General features: G+C 45.2%; 1 protein-coding gene across 5 annotated transcripts in view; it reads right to left on the bottom strand.

Moving 5' to 3' along the window:
- Positions 1 to 800, bottom strand: part of EPG5 (ectopic P-granules 5 autophagy tethering factor) — a 119,490-nt gene extending 118,690 nt beyond the window's left edge. For 3 of the 5 annotated variants that reach the window (XM_024236031.3, XM_054537835.2, XM_054537834.2), the window contains exon 1: positions 619 to 800. In XM_024236031.3, the coding sequence (XP_024091799.3) occupies positions 619 to 681 (63 nt within the window). In that variant the 5' untranslated portion in view covers positions 682 to 800. The remainder of the gene's footprint in view (positions 1 to 618) is intronic. The other 2 variants (XM_024236030.3, XM_054537836.2) reach the window with 2 other exon arrangements.
- Positions 801 to 16,392: the final 15,592 nt, after the last annotated feature.

Raw genomic sequence — 16,392 nt, forward strand, 5'->3', positions numbered from 1 at the left:
GGAAACTCAGAAAATTCAAATATTTCCCTACTGTGTGAGTCCCGCCCTCGGTTAATTTCTAGCCATTCGTGCCCCTTATAAACAATCAAGATAATAAGAAATAAACAGAGGCAGCACCACTATCATCTTGAACTTTCAAAGTGATGAGAAATGGCACATTACTAGTCTACTTATAAAGTTCTGCCAAAGGTACCTTCTCTGCGTGGAGGAGAGGAACATTCCCTCTTTATGCATGGCAGGGACTGAAAATGTTCTAGGATATAAAGGAGTAGAGAGAGAGTCAACGATGATGGGGTTGGAAAGAGAAAAATTATTTCACGGCAAGAAACCAGACCCAGGTGAGGAAAGCCAAGAAGAGAGCAGAAAAAGAAGAGGCCAGTGAAGTCACAGGAGGGAGAAGGAAAAATGGGGTCCTGACAGAGTGCGGCAGGGGGATGTGGAGAAGGAATGGAGGAGAAGGGCCGGTGTCAAAGGGTGGTGGGATCAAATATTGAAAGGTGGAGGCAGAAGATGCAGAGGGCTCAGGGAACGGGAGTAGATTTGGCTGGGGAGGCCGAAGAGAGGAGCAAGGAGACACTGCACACTGCCAGAGCCTCGGGAGGGTGGGGAGATCCTCACCTTTGTTTTAGTCCGGCTGGCCTTGGCCTTGGCCCGGCGCTGGGGCTTCACCGCCTCGGCCATAGACCCTTCCGCGGCGCCGTCACCGTTTGTTTTTGCCAAACCCCTGCGCTTCACGCAACCTGCCCGGTTCTGGCCTCCGGACTGTCACATGATCGAATCTCCGCCACTCCCGGAGAAGAGGCGGTGACTCGCCGCCTCTACGGGCCGCAACGTAGGACAAACCACTTCTGGACGCATTTGCACTGGAGTATGGCAGGCCCGCCCCCTTCCCGGAGCCCAGGCCCCACCCCTAGCCCTGGCTCCACCCGGCGCGCAGGTGTCTTGGGTTGCGCAGAACAAGGGCAACGAACCCAGGCTGACCCACCTCCTCCGTCTCCCGGCTCTGCGGAACCGCACTCAGTGCGGATCCCGGGCGCGCTCGCACACCTCACCCGCGTCGGCTTGAAGAAATCCGGAAAGTGGGTTTGCCATTCTTTTTTTCGTCTTCAGATAACCAGATCCAGTCGGTTAGCCTAAATCGGCACTGCGCGCAAGGAAGAAACCCTGACGCCCATCGGGGTGTGCACTTCAGTGTCCTCTTTTGTAAAGGGGAATGATCATACCTGCCTTTTCGGATGTCATGAGGGTTTAAAGGGCTCTCCAAGAAAGGTGCCTGGTAGCGGCAGGCATGTCGGTACATGGTAGTTATTAATTATCATTACTGTACAAATTCCCAGACTGGAAGAGAGACATGTGCTCCTAAAAGGACAGGCAAACAGGTAACAAGACAAGTAAGACCCGTGAAAGTATTCTTAGTATACATTTTACAGTGTGCTTCGTTTGAAATTTCCAGATGTGAAAAACTTGTCCACATCTTCCCTTCCCAGCTCTAGGATTTCTGTGATTTGCTTGTATCCTTATTGTTAGTGTCTGTCAATCCTCCCAGAATGTAAGATCCTCAATGGCAGGGTTCTTGATTTTGTTGCCTGATGTATCCAAGGGTCTTTAGAACACTGCACGTAGTAGCACATAGTAGATACTAAATAAATATTTCGTGAATCACACAAATGAATATGAGTTTTGTCTGGCGGTGGGGTAAGATAGTTGAAATGGAGTGGGCCAGGCGCAGTGGCTCATGCCTGTAATCCCAGCACTCTGGGAGGCCGAGGCGGGTGGATCGCCTGAGGTCAGGAGTTCAAGACCAGCCTGGGCAACATGGTGAAACCCCAACTCTACTAAAAATACAAAAAAGTCGCCGGGCATGGTGGTGGACGCCTGTAATTCCAGCTACTCCGGAGGCTGAGGCAGGAGAATTGAACCTGGGAGGCGGAGGTTGCAGTGAGCCGAGATCGCACCATTGCCCTCCAGCCTGGGCAACAAGAGCGAAACTCCATCTCAAAAAAATAAAAAAAAAAGAAAAGAAAAGAAAAAGAAGAAAAGGAAATGGAGTGTATGGGAAGGAGGAAAAAGACCATCCACCCACCTTAGCATACCCTAGAATAAAAAATCCAGCAATATGGCATGAAAAATGGAAAAGACTTCAGAGATGCAGTTTGCTTGTTTATGATGATATTTTAATTGAGTATATAATACAATTTCATGTATTTTGTTCCCAAATTCTCAACAACAAAAATTATTAAGCTACTCAGAATGTACATGTACTTTGTATGTCCTGGTGTGTATGTGTGTGTGTGTGCATGTATATAAAGTCATCACCTGCAAAGAGTCGGCAAACATGAACAAAATCTTTATACCGCCATTACTATCCATAACTTTTGCTGATATTTCTCCCAGTCTGGAATACCCTTGCTCTCTGACCTCTCCCAGTTTAAGTCATTTATGACATTTAAAGTTCTCTATGTGCTACCCACTACTTGGTCAGCAAAACACAACTGACCCTACCCTCAATTTGCATGTTTTACAGTTTAATTGGGAAGCAGACACAATGCATAGATACATTGTGATAACGTGTGTCATCGCCTAACTGGTAAAAGAGGCATACGTTGGAAAGACTGAATGAAGGGATGACACCAGGGCAGGGGTGAGTTCCACACAAAAAAGAGGTTAATCAGGGAGGATGGGAGAAAGAGGAGAAGGAGGAAAGAAATGAAGGTTATTTAAAAAGCAACTCAGCCAGGCACAGTGGTTCACGCCTATAATCCTAGCACTTTGGGTGGCCAAGGCAGGCGGATTGCCTGAGTTCAGGAGTTCGAGACCAGCCTGGGCAACACAGTAAAACCCCATCTCTACTAAAATACAAAAAATTAGCCAGGCCTGGCAGCGTGCGCCTGTAGTCTCAGCTACTTGGGAGGCTGAGGCAGGAGAATTGCTTGAACCCAGGAGGCGGAGGCTGCAGTGAGCCAAGATCGTGCCACTGGACTCCAGCCTGGGTAACAGAGCGAGACTCCGTCTCCAAAAAAAAAAAGCAACTCAAAACCACAGCCTCCCAAGACTGCATAAGGTACTTCTGCTGCATTTATGTGGCTTACTGCACTTCTCAAGATGGTGAATGTATGATGTATGATGACTGGAGAGGCCAGAGAGAGCCAAATTGCTCTGTATAAGCATAGATTTAGAGAATTTAGAGAGGAAGGAAGAACCAGATATAAGGGGAGGTGGAAACCAAGTCGCCTGGCAGAGGGCTAACTACTAAGGAGACCTACATTTTCCATCACGAAGTTATCTGTCATTGGATTAATTTCAGAAAATGGGGCCAACAGCCAGACAATTCAAGTTCAGTAGAATCCAAACAAATGGTAAAGCAACAATCAGTTTGGTAATGATATAATTTGAACCAAGAAGGTGGTTTTGAAACTACTCCTTTTGAAGGCTATAGACTTGAAGTCTCTGTTGCCACAGCAACAATTTTAAAAGGGAGAATGGGAGTAGGGACTCAGAAAAGTTCTTGAACATATGCAGTCAAGGATTTCATGTCCCAGCCAGACAACTGACTGATAAGCAACCTGAGTTCCCAGGGCTGCTAAACCCAAGTTGTGAGACAGTAACTTGAGAAAGTAAACTGGCCGGCAGTGGTGGTTCACACCTGTTATCTCAGCACTTTGGGAGGCAGAGCAGGGCAGATCACTTGAGGTCAGGAGACCAGCCTGGCCAACGTGGTGAAACCCTATCTCTACTTAAAAGAATACCAAAATTAGCCGGGCGTCATGGCATACACCTGGAATTCCAGCTACTTGGGAGGCTGAGGCAGGAGAATCACTTGAACCCAGGAGGCGGAGGTTGCAGTGAACCAAAATGGCACCACTGCACTCCAGCCTGGGCAACAGAGCGAGACTCCATCTCAGAAAAAAAAAAAGTAAACCAATTCCTGGAAGTAAAGTATCATCTCAGGAAAGTCAAATACAAAGCAGATAAAGTAATTCAAGCTGACAGCATAATCCTTTTGTGTTAAATTAGGAATAAACTGTATCTTTTTGTATTTAAAGTGCTTGTACCGGTTACGATAATTTGGCAAATTAAAGGATATAGACCTTATGATTCCAAATTAAAATATGTATTTTACTATCTGATTTTAGATTACATATATTTTAGTTAAAAAATAAGATACTTTTACATGGCTTACATAATCATGGAATATCTCTGAGAAATTAAGATCTATCATATTTATAAACTGAATTTGTGGCTGGGCGCAGTGGCTCACGCCTGTAATCCCAACAGTTTGGGAGGCCAAGGCGGGCAGATCACGAGGTCAAGAGATTGAGACCATCCTGGCCAACATGGTGAAACCCTGTCTCTACTAAAAATACAAAAATTGGCTGGGTGCACGCCTGTAGTCACAGCTACTCAGGAGGCTGAGGCAGGAGAATCGCTTGAACCCAGGAGGCGGAGGCTGCAGTGAACCGAGATCATGCCACTGCACTCCAGCCTGGTGACAGAGTGAGACTCCGTCTCAAAAAAAAAAAAAAAAAAGAACTTGTTAGACCTTGGTAGGATGGTTTAAGCAGTTAGAATGGTTGGTTGGTCAGTTCAGGCAACATAAAAAAAAAGTTAATATTTTGAATTTAATACTGCAGTATAAAACATTTGAAGGAATTTAAGTGATGATGGGACCAATTGTTTAAGGGACTTTGGTCTGTTGAATGTGAGTGGATGAAAAGTTAAGGTTCCCCCTTGAACGTGACTATTAAACTCTATTAGATTTATAAAAATAATGTTGAGATATGTATAAAGATAACTTGAAGACTTAACAAAAACTGGGCCGGGCGTGGTGGCTCATGCCTATAATCCCAGCACTTTGGGAGGCTGACGATCACCCGAGGACAGGAGTTCGAGACCAGTCTGCCCAACATGGTGAAACCCTGTCCCTACTAAAAATACAGAAATTAGCCAGGCATGGTGGTGCATGCCTGTAATCCCAGCTACTCAGGAGGCTGAAACACAAGAACCACTTGAACCTGGGAGGCGGAGGTTGCAGTGAGCTGAGATTGTGCCACTGTACTCCAGCCTGGGTGACAGAGCAAGACCCTATCTCAAAAAAAAAAAAAAAAAAAAAGCCAGGCACGGGGGCTTACGCCTGTAATCTCAACACTTTGGGAGGCCAAGGTAGGTGGATCACGAGGTCAGGAGATGGAGACCGTCCTGGCCAACATGGTAAAACTCCGTCTGTACTAAAAATACAAAAATTAGCCGGGTGTGGTGGTGTGCACCTGTAATCCCAGCTACTCAGGACGCTGAGGCAGGAGAATTGCTTGAATCCGGGAGGCGGAGGTTGCAGTAAGCCAAGATCACACCACTGCACTCCAGCCTGTGAGACTCTGTCTCAAAAAAAAAGACTTAAAAACTAAATTTTAGAATGTGTATGGGTTTAATAAATTAAGATTAATTTTTAAATAATTTAAAATATTAATTTCAACGAGCAAAATAACAACAAATGTCTTCTCTATGCATAAGTACTGTTTGCAGAGATACTAAGAAATTCACCTTGACAGCAAGCAGTGTTCATCACTGGCATAATTATCAGAGAAGGGTTTGCTACTCTGGGCTATAATAATTATCACCAACATTTCCTGAGCTCTTACTCTCTGCTGGGCACTGTTCTGAGTACTTTTCACATGTTAACTCATTTGATTCTTCCAACAACCCCGCGATGTTGAGGATTTCATTGTTTCATTTTATAAAAAGAGAATTAAGACTCAGAGAGATTGAATTATTTGCCTAAGGTCACACAGCTTATGTAAGTGGTGGAGCTGGGATTTGAACGAAGGCAGTTATATAATATAAATGGACTTCAAAGAGGAAGCCAGGTTTACTGTCTCCATGTTTGCAATATTTAATACTTATACACTGGGGCCAAGATGACTATCAGAAATATTTCATTTAAAAGATACTATATTAATCATAATAGTCACAGTGTTGACTGCTGGATGTCAAGGTTATATAATTTTTTCTTCAAAAATTTCTATAATAGTTTTAAATTATAATATTTCTTTTTGTTGTTGTTGTTTTTATTTTATTTTATTTTATTTTACTTTTGAGACAGAGTCTTCGCTGCGATGCCCAGGCTGAAGTGCAATGGCGTGATCTTGATCTTGGCTCACTGCAACCCCCGCTTCCCAGGTTCAAGCGATTCTCCTGCCTCAGCCTCCTGAGTAGCTGAGACTACAAGCATGCACCACCACATCCAGCTAATTTTTGTATTAAATTATATTTCTAAATGCACCTGCAAACAATATAGAAGTACCTATGATAGTAAGTTAATACTCCTTTCCCCAGAGTTAACATTAACAGTTCAGTATACATCCTTTAAGACTTTGCTCTACTCATATACAAAATCACACTCTTAAATACTCCATGCCTATGTATAGATTGTGACCTTTTAATTAATGAATCCTAGAGCTATTTCCTTGTAAAAACAGATACCTCTACCTCATTTTTCCTTTAATTAATAAAATATTTCATAAACTTATTTAAAACTTATTTAAACAGACTTTTGATGGCCATTGTGTTGTTTTCACTGTGACAGCTGCACAGTGCTGGCAGGTGCGGTGGCTCATGCCTGTAATCCCAGCACTTTGGGAGGCCAAGGTGGGTGGATCATGAGGTCAGGAGATGGAGACCATCCTGGCTAACACGGTGAAACCTCGTCTCCACTAAAAATACAAAAATATAGCCGGGCGTGGTGGTACGCACCTGTAGTCCCAGCTACTCGGGAGGCTGAGACAGAAGAATTGCATGAACCCAGGAGGTGGAGGTTGCAGTGAGTCAAGATTGCGCCACTGCACTCCAGCCTGGGCAACAGAGACTCCATCTCAAAAAAAAAAAAAAAAACCAACCCACATACACAAAAAAACCAGTGCTTATACATGACCACTCATATATTTTTATGCATGTTTATTTCTATAAAATCAATTCCTAGATGTACAATTGCTGATCAGAGAGGCATTCTCATTTTTAATTTTGATAAATATTTACCAGATTTCCCTCTAATAGGCTGTATTAATTTTCACTGTGGCTTTAAGAATTTAAAATACTTTTTAATCTCATGATTAAAATCCTGGTCAATTAAAAACAAGAACAAGGCGGCCGGGGGTGGTGGGTCACCCCTGTAATCCCAGCACTTTGGGAGGCTGAGGCGGGCGGATCACCTGAGGTCAGGAGTTCGAGACCAGCCTGACCAACGTGGAGAAACCCTGTCCCTACTAAAAATACAAAATTAGGCAGACACGGTGGTACATGCCTGTAATCCCAGCTACTCGGGAGGCTGAGGCAGGAGAAACACTTGAACCCGGGGGGCAGAGGTTGTGGTGACCTGAGATCACGCCATTGCACTCCAGCCTGGGTGACAAGAGCGAAAGTCTCCATCTCAAAAAAACAAAAAAAAACAAAAAAACAGAAAAAAACCACAGCATTCATAAAAAGACTGTAACTCACATATTATGTTATGGCATTCCATAACGTAATATGACTATGATGCATAAGTCAGCCAGCATGTGGAACAGAGTAAAAGCAAGGTTCAGTGAAAGCTGCTGAACTCTAGAAGGTACGCTGGGTTGACCTTTCTTAAAGCCTCTTGCAAAATTCCATTCCAGAGTCTCTGTTGCCATCTGGTGGCAATGCCCGCTTGGTGAAACCTCTTACATATGATTTCCGAGAAGTCATTCATGCTACAGATAGTTACTTTCTGTACATCATAACAGCACAAGGCGTTATTTCATCATTCTTCATTACTAAATACATTTTGTAAAATTGCGAAAGAATCAGGTTACTTCTACATTATTTCAGTTTCTTGAGACAATTAGCTCGCAGAGCAAGTACCTACCAAAAATGTACAACCTATGTTTTTCTAACAAACTGTCTTCCATAGGTGGGCTCTTTTCCATTAACAGACTTTTGCTTCCACAGGCAGCAAAGCATATAAAATTTGTCCTTTTTTTCCTCTTATAATCTCCAAACATTAAATGAGTCATACAAGTACAGCTGACCCTTCAACACTGCAGGAGTTAGGGTCACTGATCCTCCACACAGTTGAAATCTGCATATAAATTTTGACTCCTCCAAAACTTTATTTTATTTTATTTTATTTTATTTTATTTTATTTTATTTTATTTTGAGATGGAGTTTCACTCTTGTTGGCCAGGCAATCTCGTGCAATGGCACGATCTCGGCTCACTGCAACCTCCCCGCTTCCCGGGTTCAAGCGATTCTCCTGTCTCAGCCTCCTAAGTAGCTGGGATTACAGGCATGTGCCACCACGCCCGGCTAATTTTTTTATTTTTTATTTTTTATTTTTTTGAGGTGGAGTCTCGCTCTGTCACCCAGGCTGGAGTGCAGTGGCAAAATCTCAGCTCACTGCAAGCTCCGCCTCCCGGGTTCACGCCATTCTCCTGCCTCAGCCTTCTGAGCAGCTGGGACTACAGGCGCCTGCCACCACACCCGGCTAATTTTTTTTTTTTTTTTTTTTTTTGTATTTTTAATGGAGACGGGGTTTCACTGTGTTAGCCAGGATGATCTTGGTCTCCTGACCTCATGATCCGCCCAGCTCGGCCTCCCAAAGTGCTGGGATTACAGGTGTGAGCTACTGCGCCCAGCCCTAATTTTGTATTTTTAATAGAGACAGGGTTTCACCATGTTGGTCAGCTGGTCTTGAACTCCTGACCTCAGGTGATCCACCCGCCTTAGCCTCCCAAAGTGTTGGGATTACAGATGAGAACCAGATATTTAAGGCCATGAAATTTAAATGTATTTGGCATTCAAGTGGAAATTTCTGGCAATAGCTGTCCCTTCAACCTAAAACAAAACTATACTGAAAGACAGACAGCAAAAATATAAGCCAGGGCTGGGCGCAGTGGCTCACGCCTGTAATGTCAGCACTTTGGGAGGCTGAGGCAGGTGGATCACCTGAGGTCAGGAGTGCCAGACCAGCCTGGCCAACATGGTGAAACCCCATCTCTACTAAAATTACAAAAAAAAAGCCGGGCATGGTGGCAGGTGCCTGTAATCCCAGCTACTCGGGAGGCTAAGGCAGGAGAATCACTTGAACCCCGGAGGCGGAGGTTGCAGTCAGCTGAGGTCACGCCAAAAAGAATTCCAGCCCCTCTCACCTTGACTTGGTGGCTAGTGCCCTTTTATTTGTTTTACAAGAACAATTTAGCCTTTTGGGAAGGGCTGTTATATAAACTATCACTAAATTCCTTCCCAAAGCTAGTTTGGCCTATGCCCAGGAATGAACAAGGACAGTTTAGAGGTTAGAAGCAAGATAGGGTCAGTTAGGTCTGATATCTTTCACTGTCATAATCTTCTCAGTTAATATTTTTGCAAAGGCGGTCTCAGTCAGGGTGAAATGAAATGGTGATAACATCTGTGCTGCACCATAAAAAAGAACGAGATCATGTCCTTTCCGGGAACATGGATGGAGCTGGAGGCCATTATCCTTAGCAAACTAATGCAGGAACAGAAAACCAAATACCACATGTTCTCCCTTTTAAGTGGGAGCGTAATGATGAGAACACATGGACACAAAGAGGAGAACAACAGACACTGGGGCCTATTTGAGGGTGGAAGGTGGAAGAAGGGAGAGGATCAGAAAAGATAACTATTGGGGCCATGCGCGGTGGCTCACACCTGTAATCCCAGCACTTTGGGAGGTTGAGGGCTGGAGGATCACTCGAGCCCAGAAGTCCAAGACCAGCCTGGGCAACATGACGAAACCCCGTCTCTACAAAAAACACAAAAATTAGCCAGGAGTAGTGGCACATGCCTACAGTCCCAGCTACTCAGGATGCTGATGTGGGAGGATCACTTGAGCCTGTGAAGTGGAGGTTCAGTGAACCGAGATCATGCCACTGCACCCCAGCCTGGGCAACAGAGCAAGACTCTGTCTCAAAAAATAACTATTGGGTACTAAGCTTAGTACCTGGGTGATGAAATAATCTGCACAACAAACCCCTGTGATACCAGTTACCGATATTGAAATGCTTCATTCTCTTTGACCCATTCATGAGAAATAATTATTTCTCCCTTGAACCTTACAGGTCTTTGTAAATGCCTCTATTACTACATTGCATTTCAATTATGTTCATATGTAATGCAAGCCATTAGAATGCCAAATCCTTGTGGTTCAGTCTTGATGTGATGTCATGATTACAGGCACACGCAGACAAAAAAAAAAAAAAAAAAAAAAAAAAACTATGCTGCAGAATCACAGTTACTGAGGCCTCACTTGTGGTGAATTTGGGTGAAACAGGTGGAAGAGCTCATGCAACATTACTAACATTTGAAAGATATGGGGCAAAGGTAATTCCAAGGACTATCAAGTAGGTTGGTTTTTATCAACTGCTGTTGATACACTGCAGAAAATCACAAGCTCAGGTCACTTAGGGAATAGTAGGAAAGCTAGAAAGCCCTCATGGCATCATTTAAAGAGATGCATTTTGCAAAATTATGAAGATAACGTGAATATAAAAAGAAATGATGTTACTTCCAAATTACTTTATCTTTCTTCAGATCCCCTGAGTCACGGGTCAGGAGGGCACATCAGTAATCCTTCCTGCAGTAGAAATGGTACATTCTGGTTTCTTTGTTGTTGTTGTTTATAGAGATGGCATCTCACTATGTTGCCCAGGTTGGTCTCAAACTCCTGGGCTCAAGAGATCCTCCCACCTCAGCCTCACAAGTAGCTGGGACTGCGGGTGCATATGACTGCACTGGGTAGAAACGGTACATTCTGGATCAGGCTTAAGCAAATCCAGGGAGCACAAGTACGTTGCCCCAAAAGGTGATGCAGACTCATCAATTACCTTTCTCTGTTGTATCTGTGCCTCTGCCTCACCTCATACCTATGGCCTCAGCGAAGGTGTTCTTCAACCCAGTTGATGGAGAAAAACTCAGGCCCGGTCAAGAATAGGTCAGCTCTATATGTTAATTGTTGCTCTGTACCCGTGTGGACTGCTGCCATGACAGTCCCACTCAGGAGGGACTGTGGAAAACAGCAGCGAAGAGGAATACTCTCAAAGCACAGGAGTCAAGCAGTCCAGCTGCTCATCACCTTGCTGTAAAGGGAGATGTAGCTCACAGTAAATAATATATATAGATTCCTGGGCTGTGGCACGCGTCCTGACTGATTGGCAGGGAGGAAATAGAAGACTGAAGACAGGCTGGGCATGGTGGTTCACGCCTGTAATCCCAGCACTTTGGGAGGCTGAGGCAGGAAGATAGGTCAGGAGCTCGAGACCACCCTGGCCAACATGGTAAAACCCTGTCTCTACTAAAAATACAAAACTTAGCCGGGTGTGGTGGTGGGCACCTGTAATCCCAGCTACTCAGGAAGCTGAGGCAGGAGAATCGCTTGAACCCAGGAGACAGAGGCTGCAGTGAGCCGAGACCACACCACTGCACTCCAGCCTGAGCGACACCGGGACACTCTGAATCTAAAACAAATAAAATAAAAATAAGTAGAAGACTGAAGACAAAGAGGCCTAGAGAAGAAGCAGGCAAGTGGCCTCTGGAATTAGGCAACAAAATGTGCAACTCTTTGTGTCTCATATCAAGGCCTATGAGAGAATATCCATCACAGAGCAGGTGCAGAGCAACCAGGTGGCAGGGATGACTCATCCAGTGCAGTAAGCAAGCCTCTGTCCTTGGCCACTCTGGTGCTTCCTCAATGGGCCCATTAACAGAGTAGCCATGGTGGCAGGAATGCAGCTAAGGGGACTTCCCTGCTCACCAACCCCGATGTAGCAACTACCACTGAATACCTGATCCATTAGCCTAGAGACAGGCTGAGCTCTAAATATGTTACCAGTCCTCAAGGAAACCAACCAGCCACTTGGTGGCAAATTGATCCCATCAAACCCATTCTACCCTGGAAGCATTTCTGTCTACTGGGATTGAGTTCAAGAATGGATTTGCCTTTCCTGCTAGCCTTGCCTCAGCCAGCACCACAATCCAGGAGCTTATAGAGTGTCTAATGTAACATTATGGTTTCCACATAACATCATCTTAAACCAGTGTTTCTCAACTTTTTTTTCTTTCTTTTTTTTTCTTTTTTTTTGAAACGGAGTCTTGCTCTGTCTCCCAGGCTGGGGTGCAGTGGTACGATCACAGCTCACTACAACCTCTGCCTCTCAGGTTCAAGTGATTCTCCTGCCTCCCCGAGTAGTTGGGATTACAGGCACATGCCACTGGGCATGGCTAATTTTTGTATTTTTAGTAGAGATGGGGTTTCACCATGTTTTGGCCAGGCTGGTCTTGAACTCCTGATCTCAAGTGGATCTGCCTGCCTTGGCCTCCCAAAGTGCTCGGCCTTCAATTTTTTTTTCATTATCACTCCCTTAATAGCCTTTTTAGACATTTTTTTCCTAACTGTCACCCTATGAAACTATTCTTTTTTTATTCTTTTATTTTTTTAACATGCCTTCTGAATTCAAAAACTCCCATGAAATTTTAATACCACAGATATACTATATTATTCCTCCTCCTCCTCCTGCTCCTCCTCGTCCTCCTCCTCCTCCTTCTTCTTCTTCTTCTTTTCGAGACAGAGTCTTACTCTGTTGCCAGGGCTAGAGTGCAGAGGCACAATCTCGCCTCACTGCAACCTCCGCCTCCTGGGCTCAAGCGATTCTCCTGCCTCAGCCTCCCAAGTAGCTGGGATTACAGTCACCTGCCACTACGCACAGCTAATTTTTTGTATTTTAATAGAGATGGGGTTTCACCATGTTGGCCAGGCTGGTCTCGAACCCCTGACCTTGTGATCTGCCCGCCTTGGCCTCCCAAAGTGCTGGGATTACAGGCGTGAGCCACCATGCCCAGCTGTATTTCTTTTTATGCAGTATATGTTTATCCATGCTTTATACATAAAAATAGTAAGTTTTGTTTTGTCTATCAATAACCAATTTTCACCCCCTTGGTGGCGATACTGCCCCCACTGAGAATGCAAATCTTTTTTTTTTCTTGTTTTTTAGATGGAGTCTTGCTCTGTTGCCCAGGCTGGAGTGCAGCGGCGTGATCTCAGCTCACTGCAACCTCTGCCTCCTGGGTTCAAGCGATTCTCCTGCCTCAGCCTCCTGAGTAGCTGGGATTACAAGCACATGCCACCACGCCCAGCTAATTTTTGACTTTTTAGTAGAGATGGAGTTTCACCATGTTGGTCAGACTGGTCTCGAACTCCTGACCTCGTGATCCACCTGCCTCCGCCTCCAAAACTGCTGGGATTACAGGCATGAGCCACCACATCCGGCTGAGAATGCAAATCTTACACTAAGAGATATTTGCTTTACGGCAAAGGTGGTACCACAACAGACAAATGCCCATCGGCTCCCCTTTGTCTACTGTGTACTGCATCACCTAGAAGATGCTGTCCTGATAGATTACTGGAATGTCCTCTTAAAGGTGCAGCAGCTTGAGAATAATACCTTGCAAGGTTGGGGTGCTGGCCCTGATGATGAGGTATTGGTGTTTAAATGGCCACAATCTGGTACTGCATGTTATGACCCCAATAGGTAGAAAACACAGTCTGGGAACTGAAGAAAATTATGTATGCAGTGGTCCATTTCCAACACAAAGTGCCTTGAATTGGCTTAGTTTTGGCAAACTACAAAAGAAACAGGATATATGAGGCCTCTGCTTGGATAGCCAACGACTGCTTGTTGGCCTCCACCTTCCCCACAACTTAGTTGCCCTCACCTGAACCAAAGGAGTTTAGTCGAAGATGAAAGTTTACTAGCCTGCAGAACAGTTCATTTTGTCTGTTCTTATCAGCCTGCCCAGCTATTTAGGTCATAAGTCAAATACTTGAACAGCGCCTGAGCTAGGACTGCAATGCACTGTGGGCTGCAACAAGATGCAGCAAGACAACCCTAAAAAAATACCTAAAGCCTTTACCCAACAATCAACTGGCAATGTCCAGGAAGATTGTGACCCCGTAATACTCAGCCTTTGAGGAACCAGGGGAGGGACCTGTGCACTAGGGGATAAATTGCTTGTTGAAACTGTGCTGGGTGTGCCTGCCTATCAGACACTTGATCTTGCAAGACCGTCATTAAAAGTCTCACTTTTGATGTTCTGCAGGTCTCTGAGTCCATTCTTTGGGTTCGGATGGGTGAGTTTGTCTCTCACAGAAACCAAGAGGTAAGAGTGGCGTCTGTCACTATGGCTCACACTGACCCACAGGGGGAATTTGTGCTTCCAATCCCTTCGACTTTAGGCTCTGCCAGACAAAAACTCCTGACTCTAGGAGGTTGGCAGGGGATACATATACCAGCGGATATAGAAAGGGTTCCATAAAACTATGGCCAATGCCTGGGCTATTGGGGTTCCTCATACCAATAGACCAGCAGGCAAAGAGAGGCATACCAATCCCAACAGGAGTTAGTGATTATCATGAGAAAAAGGGGCAAGGATGAATATATCTGGAAGGCAGGAGTTTCCCTGGGGTGCTTCCTTGTGTTCCCATGCCTGGTAATTAACATAAACTGGCAATTTCAGCAAACAGGGGACAAAAGCCTGATAACCAGGGCTAAGACCACCACCCCAGGGAGGAAGATGCAGATTATCCCACCAGTCAAGCAACCTAGACAAGCAGATGAACTAGCCAAGTTTAAGAGGATTCTAGAATGTCTGTGCATTAGTTCACTAGGGCTGCCATAAAAAAATACCACAGATTGGGTGGTTTAAACAACCAAAATTTATTTTCTCTCTGTTCCAGAGGCTGGAAGTCCAAGAGCAAGGAGAGCAAGGTGCAGAGTTGGTTTCCTCTGAGGCCTCTTTCCTGGGCTTGCCACTGGCACATGGCCACCCTCTTGCTGCCTCTTCACGTGCTCATTCCTCTGTAAACACGTACTCCTGCTGTCTCTTCCTCTTCTTTTTTTTTTTTTTTTTGTTTGTTTGTTTGTTTGTTTGAGACAGAGTCTCCCTCTGTCACCTAGGCTGGAGTACAGTGGCGCGAACTTGGCTCACTGCAACCTCTGCTTCCAGGGTTCAAGTGATTCTCCTGCCTCAGCCTCCTGAGTAGCTGGGATTACAGGTGCCTGCCACCACGCCCGGCTAATTTTCGTATTTTAGTAGAGTTGGGGCTTCACCATGTTGGCCAGGCTGGTCTCAAACTCCTGACCTCAAGTGATCTGCCAGCCTTGGCATCCCAAAGTGCTGAGATTACAGGCATGAGTCACCGCACCTGGCCTCTTTCTCTTCTTAGAAGAACACCAGTCACTTGGATTAGGGCCCCATCTCAACGGCCTCCCTTCAATTTAATCACCTCTTTAAAGGCTCTATCTCCAAACATGGCCACATTCTGAAGTACTGGCTGGCAGCTGGGACTTCAACATATGAATTGTGTGTGAGGGTGGGGTGCACGATTCATCCGTAATAGGAGGGGTAGGAAGGAGATGATGAACATCAGTTATGGATTTCAGATTATCTGTAAGAACAGGAAATATAGCTGGTCCTGCTGTTTCATTTATATGTGTGTGTGTGTCTGTTTTTGGAAGTTGGGACTTGAAGAAGTAGTGATAGGATGGAGTAAAAAGTGGGGTATGGATGCATCTGAACCATGTGGGGTCAGATGCTGTCAATGCCCCATCCACATCCCTTCAGTACCTCTCAATTCCTTAAACACACAGTTCCAACTGTCAGGAACTGTGTCCCTGCCTAAGGACCCTCTCAGACTGTTCCCACTCTCCAGCGTTGGAGGCAGCCCAGAAGTGCTGGGAAATTAATGCCTCCTAGGAGCATTCCACAACCAGTGACTGACAGGAGTTGGTGAATAAATACTCCAGCTCCCTTGTGGCTTAGGTGCAATATCTCCTAAGTGTGTGTGTGTGTCTGTTTTTTTTTAGATGGAGTCTTGCTCTGTTGTCCATGCTGGAGTGCAGTGGCGTGCGATCTTGGCCTACTGCAACCTCCACCTCCTGGGTTCAAGCAATTCTTCTGCCTCAGCCTCCTGAGTAGCTGGGATTACAGGCACGTGTACCATGCCCAGCTAATTTTTTAATTTTTAATAGAGACAGGATTTCACCATGTTGGCCAAGCTGGTCTCGAACTCCTGACCTCGGGTGATCCACCTGCCTCGGCCTCCCAAAGTGCTGGGATTACACCACGCCCAGCCCCAGTTGTGTGTTCTGCACTGTTTCCTGGGAGTCTTCAACAAGAGTAAGCTCCAGCTGCCTGCCATGTAGCTTACTTGATAATGCACACTTTTTTTTGCCTTTCTTCCTTTCCCTATCTGGCTTCCCCACTTCCATAATGGCACTTTCTGGAAAAAGTACTTGTACACAAATCCTTATCTCGGAGTCTGCTTCTGATGGAACCCAAATTAATATACCAACAGTCTATAGAATAGCT

Source organism: Pongo abelii, chromosome 17 (genome assembly GCF_028885655.2).
Source record: "Pongo abelii isolate AG06213 chromosome 17, NHGRI_mPonAbe1-v2.0_pri, whole genome shotgun sequence".
In the NCBI taxonomy this organism is placed as follows: domain Eukaryota; kingdom Metazoa; phylum Chordata; class Mammalia; order Primates; family Hominidae; genus Pongo; species Pongo abelii.